This window comes from Lissotriton helveticus, chromosome 6, assembly GCF_964261635.1.
Source record: "Lissotriton helveticus chromosome 6, aLisHel1.1, whole genome shotgun sequence".
In the NCBI taxonomy this organism is placed as follows: domain Eukaryota; kingdom Metazoa; phylum Chordata; class Amphibia; order Caudata; family Salamandridae; genus Lissotriton; species Lissotriton helveticus.
In genome coordinates, this window is record NC_136067.1 from 2,074,829,817 (window position 1) to 2,074,844,312 (window position 14,496).

Below are 14,496 nucleotides of genomic sequence, written 5' to 3' on the forward strand. Positions count from 1 at the left end.
GTACAGGCCGTGGCAGTCTTGCTGTCAGAAATACCTAATTCTGATCTGAAGAAAAACATGCTCATACGGCTATGTGCTGTCCAAGAAGAATAATGGCGGAAGTAAAAAGCCATCACGTGGATGTAGCGGAAATAAATCGTCTACAAAGGCACTGTGCATAAAAGTCAATAGTGTGTGAAACCAACTGTCAACGGGCTCAACCGTCGACGAATTTAACAGTTGACAGGGTCATCCGTTAACAAAGTCAACTGGCGTCGAAGCTGAATGTTGACAGAGCTCACCGTATACATAGCTCACCGTCTACGGAGCTCACCATCTACAGAGCTCACCGTCTATGGAGCTCACCGTCTACAGAGCTCACCGTCTACGGAGCTCACTGTCTACAGAGCTCACTGTCTACAGAGCTCATTGTCTACAGAGCTTACTGTCTACAGAGCTCACTGTCTACAGAGCTCACTGTCTACAGAGCTCACCGTCTACAGAGCTCACCGTCTACAGAGCACACCGTCTACGGAGCTCACCGTCTACGGAGCTCACCGTCTACGGAGCTCACCGTCTACGGAGCTCACCGTCTACGGAGCCCACCGTCTACGGAGCCCACCGTCTACGGAGCCCACAGTCTACGGAGCTCACAGTCTAGGGAGCCCACAGTCTACGGAGCCCACAGTCTATGGAGCCCACAGTCTACGGAGCCCACAGTCTACGGAGCTCACCGTCTACGGAGCTCACCATTTACAGAGCTCACCATTTACAGAGCTCACCGTCTACGGAGCTCACTGTCTACGGAGCTCACCATCTACGGAGCTCACCATCTACGGAGCTCACCGTCTACAGAGCTCACCATCTACGGAGCTCACCATCCACGGAGGTCACCGACTATGGACGAGCCTACCGTCTAAAGAGCTCTCCGTCGACGAGCCTACCGCCGATGAGCCTACCGTCGACGAGACTACCGTCGACGAGGCCACCGTCGACGAGACTACTGTCGACGAGACTACCGTCGACGAGGCCACCGTCGACGAGCCTACCGTCGACAAGACTACCGTCGACGAGCCTATCGTCGACGAGCCTATCGTCGACGAGCCTACTGTCGACGAGCATACTGTCGACGAGGCCAACTGTCAAAGACATTTACCATCGACAAAACTCCCAGTGGTCGACGAGCCTGCAGTCGACAAGAGGGCACTGTCCTCACTATCGTCGACGAAAGCCTGGAGGCGCTGTCGTTGCAGAGCACCAGTGACGGCAGAGATTGTCCTCAGATAGTACATCGACCGTAACGTCGACAAGCTGGCACATTGTCACGTAGAAAAGTGCGCAGAGTGAGTCTAGACGCCTGAGAGTAAATCTCGTGGGCGTAGATGTGGGAGGCACAGAATCAAAGAAGGCCAGAGACCCCTTTATTGTGATGTTACTTCAGCTGGTGAAGTAGAGGAGAAGCATCACTTAAATCCTTAATGTGCAGGACAAACAAAAAAATCCTCCCACATCAGAAGGGGGGTATAGTCTAAGCACAAGAACAACCCCTTCTCCTCCTACCATGTCAGACACAGGCAGAGTGCTGGTCCATATACTCTTCATGAGGGTTCACAGGAAAAGGTCTCAGCTTTCCACAAGTGACGTCTGAAGGTAGACTTCATGTAAGAAGACATTACAAAACTGATATGAAGAAAAAATTGAAGAAAAAGTAAGAAAATTGAAGAAAACTGAGCAGAGCTCAGGGAGACTCCCTTCACACGACGTGCGGTAGAAAATCTGAGAGCCCGAGCCTCTGGGGAGAACATTCTGGTGGGTGCTGTTGCATGATTGGCTGTAGTTTGGACTATACAAAATGACTAGGATAGTCATGAGTGTGGAAGTTTTTTCTACTGTAGCTTGGGCTACTTTCTTATCTTATCTTATCTTATGCTGTATTTATAGAGCGCACTGACACCGAAGGTTTCCTGGCGCTATGATTAAGATTGAGGGTGAGGATGGTAACTTACATAAGATTTGAGAAGAGCCAAGTTTTTAGGCTCTTTCGGAAGCTCAACAAAGAGTCAGAGGTTTTGATATGAAGAGGGAGGGAGTTCCACAGTTTAGGTGCCAGAAAACTGAGTCTGCGACCACCCTGCTTTTTCAGTTTGACCTTCGGAATAGCAAGGAGGTGGAAGTGGGCAGAGCGAAGATTGCGGGCCGGGCAGTACGGTTTGAGGAGGGGTTCTAGAAAGGCCGGGCCTTTAGACTGCCGGGCCTTGTATACCAGGCAGCCAATTTTAAAGGCGGCTCGCTGTTCGACAGTTAGCCAGTGCAATTTTGCCAGAAGAGGTCTGGCAGATTGCCACTTGGGGGTTTTGTAAATAAGCCTGGCTGCCTGGTTCTGCACCAACTGAAGGCGGCGGAGAAGAGACTTAGGCAGCCCCCAATGGATAGAATTGGGAAAATCCAGGCGAGAAAGAACAAGAGAAATAACGATCTGCACCAAAGATTCCTGGGTGAGTAAATGGGAGATCTTACGAATTTTTCGTAACTGAAACATGCTGGCAGAGATGGTAGTGCCGACATGAGTTGCAAGAGAGAGGTCAGTATCGATAGTAACACCCAGACTTTTTACCGATTTCGACGGGTCGGGTGGAATACCAAGCTCATTTGGCCAAAAATGGGGGCCCCAGTATGAGGGACTGGTACCAGGTAGGATGAGTTCCGTCTTCTCAGGATTTAGTTTGAGCTGGTTGGTAATCATCCATTGTTGGATATGCAGCATTACTGCCTGGAAGTTGGAAACAGCATCAGGAGAATCTAGAGGGAAGACTATCTGCATGTCATCAGCATAGTTAAGGACAGTGCAGTTCCAGGTACTCAGTGAGTGAATGAGGGGACGGAGGTATAAATTGAACAGTAAAGGGGAAAGGGAGGATCCCTGCGGGACTCCACAGGAGATAGGAACCTGGGTAGCAGAAAAAGGGCCAAGGTGGACTGTTTGGGCTCTGTCCGAAAGAAAAGACTTAATCCAATCCCAGGCAGGTCCTTGAATGCCTGCTTGTCCGACACGGTGGAGAAGAATGTCATGATCCACCGTGTCGAACGCGGCTGATAAGTCCAAAAGGACCAATGCCTGGGGGGACCCTATGTCAGCATTCCCTCGAAGGGTGTCCAGGACTTTTAAAATAACCGCTTCGGTGGAGTGCGCCGGTCTGAACCCCGCTTGGTTCGGTTCCAAGAAACCGGAACTCTCAATGAATGCTGAGAGACAGGAGGTAACATATGCCTCTAGAAGTTTAGAGGTGTACGGCAAGAGGGAAATGGGCCTATAATTGGCGGGGTTGGCGGGGTCGGCTCCTGTTTTCTACAGTAGGGGGACCAATATGGCTTCCTTGAATGCCCTGGGAACTGTGCCGGAGCTGAGGGATGTATTAAGGAGGGGAAGGATGCAGTCCGGAAGAGCAGAGAAGGTTGCCCCAAGAACTCGAGGAGGGCAACAGTCTTTGGGGGATCCAGATTTAACACGAGTGGTAAGCTCGGAAAGGATACTAATGGTGATCGGTGGAAACTGACCAAAGGAACAGGGATTGAGGGGGAGATGATCATGGGGGTCAACAGGGGAAGAGAGAGGAATGGCATTCTTAATATTTACAATTTTTTGAATGAAATACGAATACTTTACTTCCTGGTTGGGAATTACTGTTTTTTCCAATGTTATTATAGCATATTATTGCTTTTTTATATACCGTGGGACTCCCACTCCGACGACGGGGAATGATTCAGGCATGTGAATCTATGAAAGACACCCTAATACTGGAGAACCTATTATCCTCAATATATCAGTCTGACATGTGTTCGCATAGAGATAAGAGCACTGATTTTACAAGCATGTTGTGAGGGAGAATCCAAACCTAAAACTTCTTGACTGCTGCATATATTGCTAAAGAAGTAAGTCAGGCTTGCCTGCCAAAGCAGGAATTTTCCAAAATATTTTGAGAATTCCCATCGAAAAGCCTATGAAAGCTAATACTTTTTTTCTTTTTCTTTTATAAAATGGGGCTGAAATTAATTGTATCCAATTTTTTTTAGATTAGATTTCCACAGAAATATGGCGACTAAACTTCCAAAAAACACTGTGATCCTCTAACGTATATACTCCCTCCGACTCCTCCTCCCTGGGCCAAATCCAGGCCACCACTAACAAACTTCACCAGCCGCCACTGGAATGAAATGCAGTTCTTGGTAGGTACATGGAAGAACAAAAGAAATCGTAGTCTGCAGATAGCCAGCAGAACAGTGTACCGCCGCAGGCATAAGCTAATGGAACACCTTATACCACGCTCACAGTGTGAGTGAGCATACAAGGACTGCACCACAATCAAGGAATAGTAAATTCCGGCTAGTAAGCGACTGTATAACAGGCCATGTGCTGCAGCCCAGGAAAAGTGAGCTAAGTAAAGGAGCCAGGGCAGCAGAAAGCAGAAAGCAGAGCAAGAAAGGGACATGCTGTAAGTAGAAAAAACTCATTGCTGATGTGTATATATGTCTGCATGTATCTTAGTGCATACATGTTATGGTGTAATGTGCCCACCCCTGGTATAATGCTGGTACTGACATAAGGATGTTAACCATTTTTATATTGTGGGCACCCCTTGAATGATGATGCCTAACCCTGTTATAACGCTACCCATGGTATAATCATGGTAGTTCTTTGCCTACTGAGGGCATCTGTGTCATGGTAAGGCCCATGTATGTCCACACATAAACCTACATATTTTACAAACACACAAGACAATAGAGAAACAAAGCCCACATATTGTGTCCTATGTAAGACATCAGTGGTGAAGCCATTGGGATTTCTAGTTGCCCTACAAGAGGCTTAGAAAGCCCCATGTATGTTCTTGTCCCTTCAGGTGAGCACTGTGCAAAAAGGCACATACCTTTGAGATAAATAAGGGGATATTATTTTATTATAGACTAGCAGCAGAAAGGGCAAAGGGGTTGAATCAATTAAACACATATTAATGTGGCACTGGGAAAACCTTGTTTCTGCTATATTCATTTGTGCTTTTAAAATATTGGTGCTTACCCCTGGCGGTCCGATGCGAGCCCCCAGAATAGTTGTGGTAATTCTTGACATACAGTGGTCATCCACGGCATGATGGTGCTCACCCTCAGGGGTATAATTCTGATTCCAGCCTAGTGTGGACAGCCATGCCATGATTTTCCCAGGATTGACATCATGGCAGTATGGTGGGATTGTATTCATCATGTGGGTATCCATGCCATGATGGTACCCACTAATGGTATCATTCTGGTATAATGCTGGCCCTTATACACTGATGGTCACTTTTGGCAAGTGTTTCCATCCATGGCATGCAGGGGTGATACATGGTCAATCAAGACACAATCTAATTGTATCGGCAGAAGTACATGAAGGCACCTAAAGAAAAATGCTATCTAATGTTTGAGCACTAAACAGCTTTAACCCCTTCCATGCTGATGACGGCCCCCGGCTGTCAGGCATCACGGTGTCGGTGTGTGCTGATGACGGCTGAGGGACGTCATGAACCCACCCACTCAATAAAACGGCCGCACAGGCGCAGAATCGCGGCCGCGGCCAAGGGGTTAATAGAAGAAGAAAGTTAGCTGGTAGGACAAAAATAGTATTTATCGTGATCAGGTTTTAGTTTTGGGAACAGAGTTCATTTTTCAAAATAAAGTACTTGTGTTTGATAGTGAAATGTGCCTATTCACATAAAAGACAAAATGAAGTTCAAAGGAAACATTATAGCATATCTTAGGATATATTTGAAGCATAAATTTAAGCAATAATATCAGCCCATGTCACATCTGTATTTTGAACAGACCATTTGCTGAAAAAATTTACCATCCTCCAAAAGGTTGCAGCCCTTTGAAAGAGTCATGGTTGGTTGGCACATCATGAAAAGAACTAAAATATTTCATAACCACCCCTTCAGAAAACATTTTCTTTTATCAATTGCATGTAAATATTGTGCAAGAAAATCTGCGAAAGGAATCTGCGCTTACTCGTCTCGCTCACTCCCTTGTTGCAGGTCAGTGGGGATATTTACACATCATCACTTCCAAAGGATACCAATGATGCCAAAAATAGAACGGAACTTCTGAAACCCATCCAATAAATGCACTCTAAATGTTTGCATTAATTGCGCTTACAAGAACACACAGCATCTGCATACAGTTAATACTTTAATTGCAAAAAAACAGTTACTAACAAAATAAATGATTTTTCCTGAAATAGATTTGTAGGATAGCTGCCATTTTACCCGGACTAAGGTACAATCTTCCTTTACTTCTTTTGCGTGGGTTGGCTGTTGGCCAACTGCACACTGGCTTATTGACAATCACCAGTTGCTCTGCTATGCGGGGCACAACTGAACGTCTCCCCGTGGAGGACGCTGCGTTCCTTCTTCAGTGGGCAAGTTCAGCCTGCTCCTCGGTGTACGCGTAGACCTCTACTTCGCAGGGGGTCAGGTACTCCCACCGACTCCGCACAATAATGTTCACATATCGCCCAATCATTCCATTACATGGAAATGTCTTTGTTGCTCCAGGAAGAATCGTCGATATCGTTGCACACCTGACAACAGAGGTAACATGGCACAAGTAAATACATATGTTCTTCTGCTTCTGATATATCACACACTGTTGAAACCATTAAACTATATAAAGTTCAATCATTCAGAAGACAGCCTCTGCCTCATCATAAGCCTTTATAAGGATTTGGAATACCTCAGTCCTATGCATCATGCTCGCCAGCCAGTGTACATTATTGCCCTTATTTTCGTTACTTTGTTCAATGAGAGATTGTCGCAGTTTATTCCAAAACAATCCAAAATACTTCATCCTCTTCAAACATCTCATTATTGTCTTAGTGCATTTCCAGATTTTAATCAATTTTGAAGGGGTTCAAAGATTTTTATTAAGAAAATGTCCAAGAAAACCAGTAGAAAATAAAGAAAGCAGTATCTTGCTACATTTACACAATCACAATTAAATGTGGTGGGAAAATTTACAAAGATTTTGTGTTGTGGTTACATCTCAGTTTGACCCAGTCCCGACGTAAAAGCCTTTTTGGCATTTACTAAGCCATGGCTTTGGCTTTGCATGGCTTTGGTAAAAATAGTAACACAATGCAGTTCTTTGCGCTGCTTAACCCGTTTGCTGTGGCCGCTTTTTCGCGGCAGTGCGGCACTTCCGCAAAACAGGCGGGCCTGTGTCGGCCGTTGGACGTGCGCAGCACTAGGAAGGTAGTGCTCGTGAAGGGGTTAAATTACTGTGCATACCGTGGGCACTCCATGGGTGATGAATAAGTGGATAACGATGTGAACCCAGATTTACATAGTGATGTTGACATGGGTTGTGGCCAAAATGGTACACCTACCTGAGACTGATGTAATAAAGAGAAATGTATTTCTTTCTCCTTGTTATATATAAGAGATAATTGCCTTAAAAGACAGTTTTTATGTTGTTGGCTAAACGGCTGTGTAACTATATTGGAAGACTGCAGAAGAGTGTTCTATATTGTGTTGTTCTACTGGCCTGCAGGGGGGAGGAGGGAGGAGGGGGGGGGATTGAAGTTTTGCTGTGATGCCTGCAACTTGTATCCAAAAACTTAAATAAAAAAATAAAAAAATAAAATTTAAAAAAAAGACAGTTTTTATGCAGAAAAGGACCCGTTCATGATCACAATGCAGACAAATTTGCACTATGGTGCAAGGGTGCTGTGGTGGTGCTAGATAGTCCAAAGTGCACCAGCCCATGGAGAGAGCAGAACTGGGCCATTTGTTTGAAGATATGGTACAGTTCTGCTCTCTAAAGGTGACAGTGCAGCAACTTTGTTTTCTGAGCTCAATTGTGCCACTTCTTTGTGTTTATGACCCAGGGTTTATTAGAAGTGCACCCCAAAGCTGTGTCCTACACTGATCCTGGTTTCCTTCTTGTTATTATTTGGTATCAACTTTCCAATGTATTTGTTAGGAACTGGGTTTTGTTGCTGAAGTCACCCCACTTTTTGCCTGGTATTTGATGCAACATTGACTGAAATGCACTGGGTCCCGGTTAAACAGGTCCCTAGTGCCAGTATTCCTGTCCAAAAAAAAGACAACGTGTCAACTGGTCCCCAAGTGACCAGGCCTTTAGCATCTCTGTAAGTCCCTAGTAAGTGGCACCTCTGGTACGTAGGGCATAGGTTCTAAAGAGGGGTCCTAAGAGCTGCAGGGTATCTTGTGCCACTCTAAGGGACCCAGCACCAAATTTTTACAGACTACCACTACACGCTGTGTGACACGGTGCTCTATATGACATGTCACACACTCTGTGTGCCATGTCCCCTAACTCTGCATGGAATAACTGTAAGTCACCCCTACAGCAGGCCTTACAGCTCTAAGACATGGTTAATTATATTACATGTGTGGGTGTAACTGCATGAGCAGATAAGCCCCTGTGCTCGCCAGTTCATTTACTGCCAGTGTAAGTGATCACAGAAGCTATTTTGAAAGCAAGTGCTGTATACTGGTGAAAACAAGTTCCCCGGCTACATGATCACTTCACTGAAAATAGGGATGTTTGGTATCAAACATCTGGTATAAATAAACCATACTGGTTCCAGTGATGCATTACTTGATACATGCACCCAGAGGGCACCTTAGAGGTTCCCCATGAAAACCGTCCAACCCCTGGTGTGTTAACTGCCTGGTCCTAGCCAGCCTGTCACCATATGCAAGTTTCTGAATCCCAAGGGTGAGGGTCTTTACTCTTAGGAGGTCAGAAACAAAGCCTGCTTGGGCAGAGGGTTTTAGACTCCCACCCACAGGATGACCTGCAAATTAGCATTCCAACACAGGAAGCTTCAAAAAGGCTGCTACCATTGGTATGTGAATCTGGCTTCCCTACAAGAGTGGATGCTGACTCCCCACTTATCCAGAAGCCCTTGGCCACCTGGACAGGCGGAAAAATGAGCAGTCAGATAGGTGTGTCCAGCCTCAGGCTAACACCACCCCAGCGGGGGCTAGCTGAAGTGGATACCATTTTTCAGAGTCTGCCATCTTGGTGACGGCAAGCTTAGGAGCTTTTGTAAATGGTTATGCTCACTTCCCATAGCAATTGATCATATGGCGGTGTAGTTACAGGGGAAGTAGCACATTGGCTACTACCCTACACTCCCCTAATTCCCCTAAATGAAGAATTTAGGTGACTAGTGGCACCAGAAATCGGATTCCCGCTGACCTACTAAAAAGAAGGACACTGAAGAGCCATGAAAGAAAAGACTGTTGAAGAAGCAACTGACTTGTTGTACTGCATGATTTTGTGCATCCAAAAGCCTGGGAGGACTGCCTGCCTTCAACAAAGGCCTAGGAACTCCCATGGAGTAGCGGAGCTACTTCCCAGCTTCCCACAGGAACTTAAAAGCCCTGAGAGGACGTCAGACGGCAAAAACCCAACATTGGAAAGTACCACTACACCCGTCGCTCCAAGCCCGAGTTTAAGTGGACCAATGGGGCTAGTGTGGTCTAACAGCCCTCCAGAGCCAAAGCCCACCTTGGACAGAGTCCAATGTGGACTTACCCAAGCTGCCTGCAGCCTCTGTTTTCAGGCCCCCTCTACACCAACTGCTCCGGGTGACAAAAACCTGAGCCCTAAGAACATCTCTGCACCCATCGCCCCTGGCCTGTGCAGAAGAGGACCAATGGTGTCCTCAAGCATCGTGAGACCCGAGCTCCCAAGTCAGTTAAGTCTGACTGGTTTCTCCGTCCAAGCCTGCAGCCTCTTTTCAACCGAACCAATCCCTATAGGATAACATAGGGCCCCCAAAGGTGAAAAGCACCTCTGCACTCGGCTGCTACAGTGCTTCCTGAGGTGACCTGTTGGTGCTGCCTTGGACCTTGCCCCATGCTCACTTTATGTCCCGGGAAGGGTCCCGTAAGTCAAGAGACCGACTGCAGAATATGTTTTCATCCTAGGTTAACACTGCAGCAAAGTGCTTCAAACCTGCTATTTTTTACAATGTATTATTGCTATTTGCTATTTTATGCCTTTTACCTGAATTTGATGATGTTGGTGCTAAAGTTATGTAAAGATATGTGTTATTTTTATAAATTGGTGTGGATCTTCTTATTGAGTCATGTATCATTTACTGTATGTGCGTGTGCACCAGATGTTTAACACTCCTCTCCGGTAAGATTAAGGCTCCCCATCCACCCTATCACCTAAAAGACCACTGTCAACTAATAAGGGGTTACATGGACTCTTTGCCCAGTATACCTCTTTTTGGTATATCATATAAAGACCCAGCTCCCTACAGTATGGGTAAACTTTAGTGGGTATGTTCATTGTTTTGAGCTTTGCATGTGAGTAATTTTCCATCCACGTCTTTCACTCGAGGGTCGATATGAAACAAATAACTTCTTCAGAACACTAATCATAGTGTTCATATATACTTCTGATAGAGCAAGCTTCGCATCGCGACTTGCTCAAGTCATGAACCTCGCCCGTGTGTAATCAATTAATAAAATTTGTATGTCTTACTAATCTTTATTTTTATATTCGAACGAAGTAGAGGAAGCTTGCGTACGTGTATTTCTAATACAACTAATCCATGTCTCTAAAACATGGCCGCCGCTTGGTAAATGGCTTCTGCGCATGCGTCAGTCACACTCACGTGACATGACGTAGTTATAAGTTTGGTGGGAAAGGGTGCGCATGCGTAATACACAGCTCTGGTAATAACGTGGTGATGCTCTTGTGACAGTGTATATGTTGCTAACATTTAAACTGCATAGTATATTTTTATAATGATAAGTTTAAAGTACAAAACCAATGATGTGTTTTTCATACCGTCACTTCTATGTTTTAATTTGTCTTCGCTTACTTTTCATGTATCCTCGACTCGGAGGGGTGCTGGGCTGGGGAGTCCATCTTGGAGGGTATTTCTGCGCAGAATCTAGAAGCTCCCATGGCATTGAACTCAGGCCAAAGAAGGTTGATGCCAGAGCCACCCTGGGAAAGAGCACCTTCACCCAGCAGAAGCATCATGATTATGTTCTATTGTATCGAAATGTATTCTTTTCATTGTATTCTGTGCGGCTTTCTCATGGGAACCCCAATCTTGCTAGGCGGTGCCCAGAGATGTAAATTAGGCCTCCAAATAGTCTATTCTGATTGGTGTGTTACCCAAAGCCTACCTTAGAACCAATCCAAATTGAGGGATTCTGACACTTTGCAACATTGGGGGGTGGTACACCGTCCCAAACAGTATATCTACCCTGAGTTCACCTAGGGAAATCGTCCGACTTGTCTGGTTTAGCTGACCTGTCACTGACCCAGCGCACTCAAATAGGTGACTGAAGATACAGAGTACTGCGGAGCACTCTGTCCGAATTTGACCATAGACTAAGGTTTTACTAAACCTTAAAGTGCTGGCGGAGCACTTTGCTGGGAGTTCGCTGACCCAATCGGGGTCGTGATCGATAGCTGCAGAGAGGGTGGAGCGCAGGCGTTGCTTCCGAACTGCGGGTGCCGGTCCTGTCCTGAGGGTTCCTGTCCTGAGGGTCCTGTCCTGATCCTAATCTGGTCTTCCTGTCCTGTCCTGGGTGTCCATTCTGCACCTGCTGTCCATTGAGGGGTATCCTTCCTTGAGGGTTTCCTGTCCTTAACTGACCCGTGGCCAGGGTTTGGTTTCCACACCAGTCTAGGTAAATATCACTCTGAAAACTCTGAACCTTGCACCTTTCTGAATTTCTGTCTTTTGCTTCAATAAAGACATACCTTTGCATATGTTAATTTTCCATGCTTTCCGCAACCATTGAATCATAAAGTCATTTGCATTTGTTTCATAACGTGTTCCTATGTTACCCTACCTGTTAGAAATTATATTTTGCATTGCAGTTTGCCATTTCCTGATATGGTCTAGAACCTCCTTACTTAAACTGTCTAAAGAACTTTTGCCTTAAAGCATAGCGTGTCTCTCTCCATAGACTCTCCTATAGTTATATGAATGTCCCGAACTCCTGTCTCATTCTCTTGAAATAATTCTAGAATACTAGTCCTAATCAAAGCCTATCCCATCTTTAGTGATTCATCTTAAACGTTTTAATTCCTGATCCTTCATTTAAGTGTGTCCTGGTTCCATTAGTTTATAAATGGTTGCACTGACTTATTTGCTATTCAGCTATGTACTTTCTGTTATTCTGATTATCGATTGCTTAATTACTGTGAATTTGATGATTTCTGAATTTTACTAAATTAGATAAAGATTTCAAAACTTCCAGTTGTCCGCGGTCATTTTACAAAAAAGTATTGAATGTTATTTGTTGGGTTTGTATTTTGCTGCCTTTCCTTTTACAGCTAGCTCCCTGATCCATTGTGGTCATAGGTACCCGTGTCGGTGGATGGTAAGTTGGGTACTCTGAGGAATAACGAAAGGAACTCACAAATATCTGATAGCAGACCGTGAGGTCATCCGATCAATGTATATGGTGATTTGAAATATATGGGCCCGAAGCCGGAAGTGGCGAAATTATTGGTCGGGTGACCCGCGCGCTCTATCAGTATTTTCTGGTAGCAGAGTTATGGTTAGGGAATAGTTAAAGGTTAGGTAGGACTAGTTAAGCTAGCCAAGCCGGTAGCTGCTAACATTATTGCTGCTATAAGAGCGGCCATTTCGGGGGACTTGATCACTCTCTTGAGAATGCGCTGTTTTTGAAATTTATGAATTGTTTGAAAATTGTTTTTCTTGTTCTTATATTGTTATATGTATTAATCCATGCGTATGTAAAACGTTTTTGTTAAGTGTTGTCGGAACTCCCCGGGGAATTGAATGGCAAAGTGGTGAATAGAATCCATTTGCCTTGAGGTCGCAGGCTCAAGGAAAGTTAGGTGCAGGTTAGGCAGAACCGGAAGCACTAACTAGGGCTTTTTCTGAATACATGTGTGAATAAATGTTAGTAACGAGGTTCATTGGCAAAATTCCAATAGTGGCGTAACCTAGTAAGGGTCACATCGGAAGAGTAGCAGGTTCATCGGAGCTTGGGTGAAAGCAAAGGGGTCCGCTGGGAAACCTTAGACTCGGATATATCCCGGAAAGAGTGGATGGGTCTAGGGAAGTAACAGGTTCACTGATGCTAGAGTGAAGGGTAGGCGGAAGAGATCTACCCGCAGCGTGTGAAAAGTAAATGGAAGTAGTTTACTTGCAGTAAAACAATTCTTTCCTGTCTAGACACTTGAGCACTGTGGCAAATGTGTATTCGTTGTAAAATAACCAAGTACTAGCACCTTAGAAAGAAAGAAAGTTTCCGTTACCTTGTGAAGGGAGGGAGTCAGTCGCGAAGCGTCTCTGACGTCACTCTGTTCCGCGCTGGGATTGGTAGAAACAGCGGGCGGGTAGCGGGGCTGGAATTGTGAAGGAGGGGTGAGCGCCGAAGCGTGAGAACTGTCTCGCGAAAAGGCAGCGCACCCATTGGCTGAAATTATTTGAACTCGTGCACCCCATTGGTCGCACGGAATTGCAAGACGCATTCTGATTGGAGGTAATTTTGTAAACAAAGTTAAGAGTAGAAATCGCATGTGGCACTCGTATACTCCAGAGACTAGACCCGATCCAAGAAACCTAGGTTTTGAAAGGGATCAGTGGAAGGCTAATAGATACGGCATTATGTACGGAAATAAGCGAAAAATGTCCCTTGTAAATAAGGTAAAGAATTACTTCAAAAAGGACAAGCCGATTCAAACTAGAGAGGGCATTGTTATTCCACCACCAAATACTCCCGCCTCTTTCATGATGTTTGACAGAGGGTACAATACATGTGTGTGGTTAGAAAATTGGGTGAAATACACAAAAGACGACGGAATAATGGCCTTTCCGTTAGAAGGTACCTTTAATGGTAGGATCTTATTCAACTTAAGGACCCGAATGAATGAATTACATCCCAGACCGAGACTAACGCAGTATGAGGCATTAGAGGAATGGGAGATTGAGTCTTTCCAAAGAGAAAAGCCCCGAATGGATAAAGGGCTGACAAAGTATTACCCAAAACTGAGACAAGAAACTAGAGACAAAAAGATGAAACAGTGGAGACAGAGTATGATTGTTGAGGGACTGTTTCCTATGATGCCAGCAGAAGATCCTCCTGGGGGGGGGGAAAGAACAGAGAAGTCCAAGCACTGGGGGCCCCTGGGAGAATCAGATGACGAATTGTTAGATGACATATGCATGAGAAGTCCGCCTCCTTATAATGAGGGACACCGACCTTCGAGTGCAGGAGATATTCCCCGGAGACCCCTACAAAGGGAGGAGGTCAGGTCCGCAAGTATAGGAGGGGATTATCCAATTCCTCCTTATACTGAGAATCTGGGACCCGTAGAAACCAGAAATATTTACCCCAGGAGACCCGTGGGTGGGGAGACGGGATATTTACGTGAAGGAGATTTTTGCTCTCGACCCCCCTAAGGAGGTGAGGTGAGGTCCTTGAGTTCAGGAATGCCACAATTACAGTC

The 14,496-nt window shown here is 45.4% G+C and overlaps 1 protein-coding gene across 1 annotated transcript in view; it reads right to left on the reverse strand.

The window, feature by feature from the left end:
* Positions 1-5,773: 5,773 nt before the first annotated feature.
* LOC144764018 (uncharacterized) overlaps positions 5,774-14,496 on the reverse strand; it is a 284,209-nt gene continuing 275,486 nt past the window's right edge. Inside the window, exon 10 of the mRNA XM_078650148.1 lies at positions 5,774-6,583. Coding sequence (XP_078506274.1) covers positions 6,415-6,583 — 169 coding nt within the window. The 3' untranslated portion in view covers positions 5,774-6,414. The remainder of the gene's footprint in view (positions 6,584-14,496) is intronic.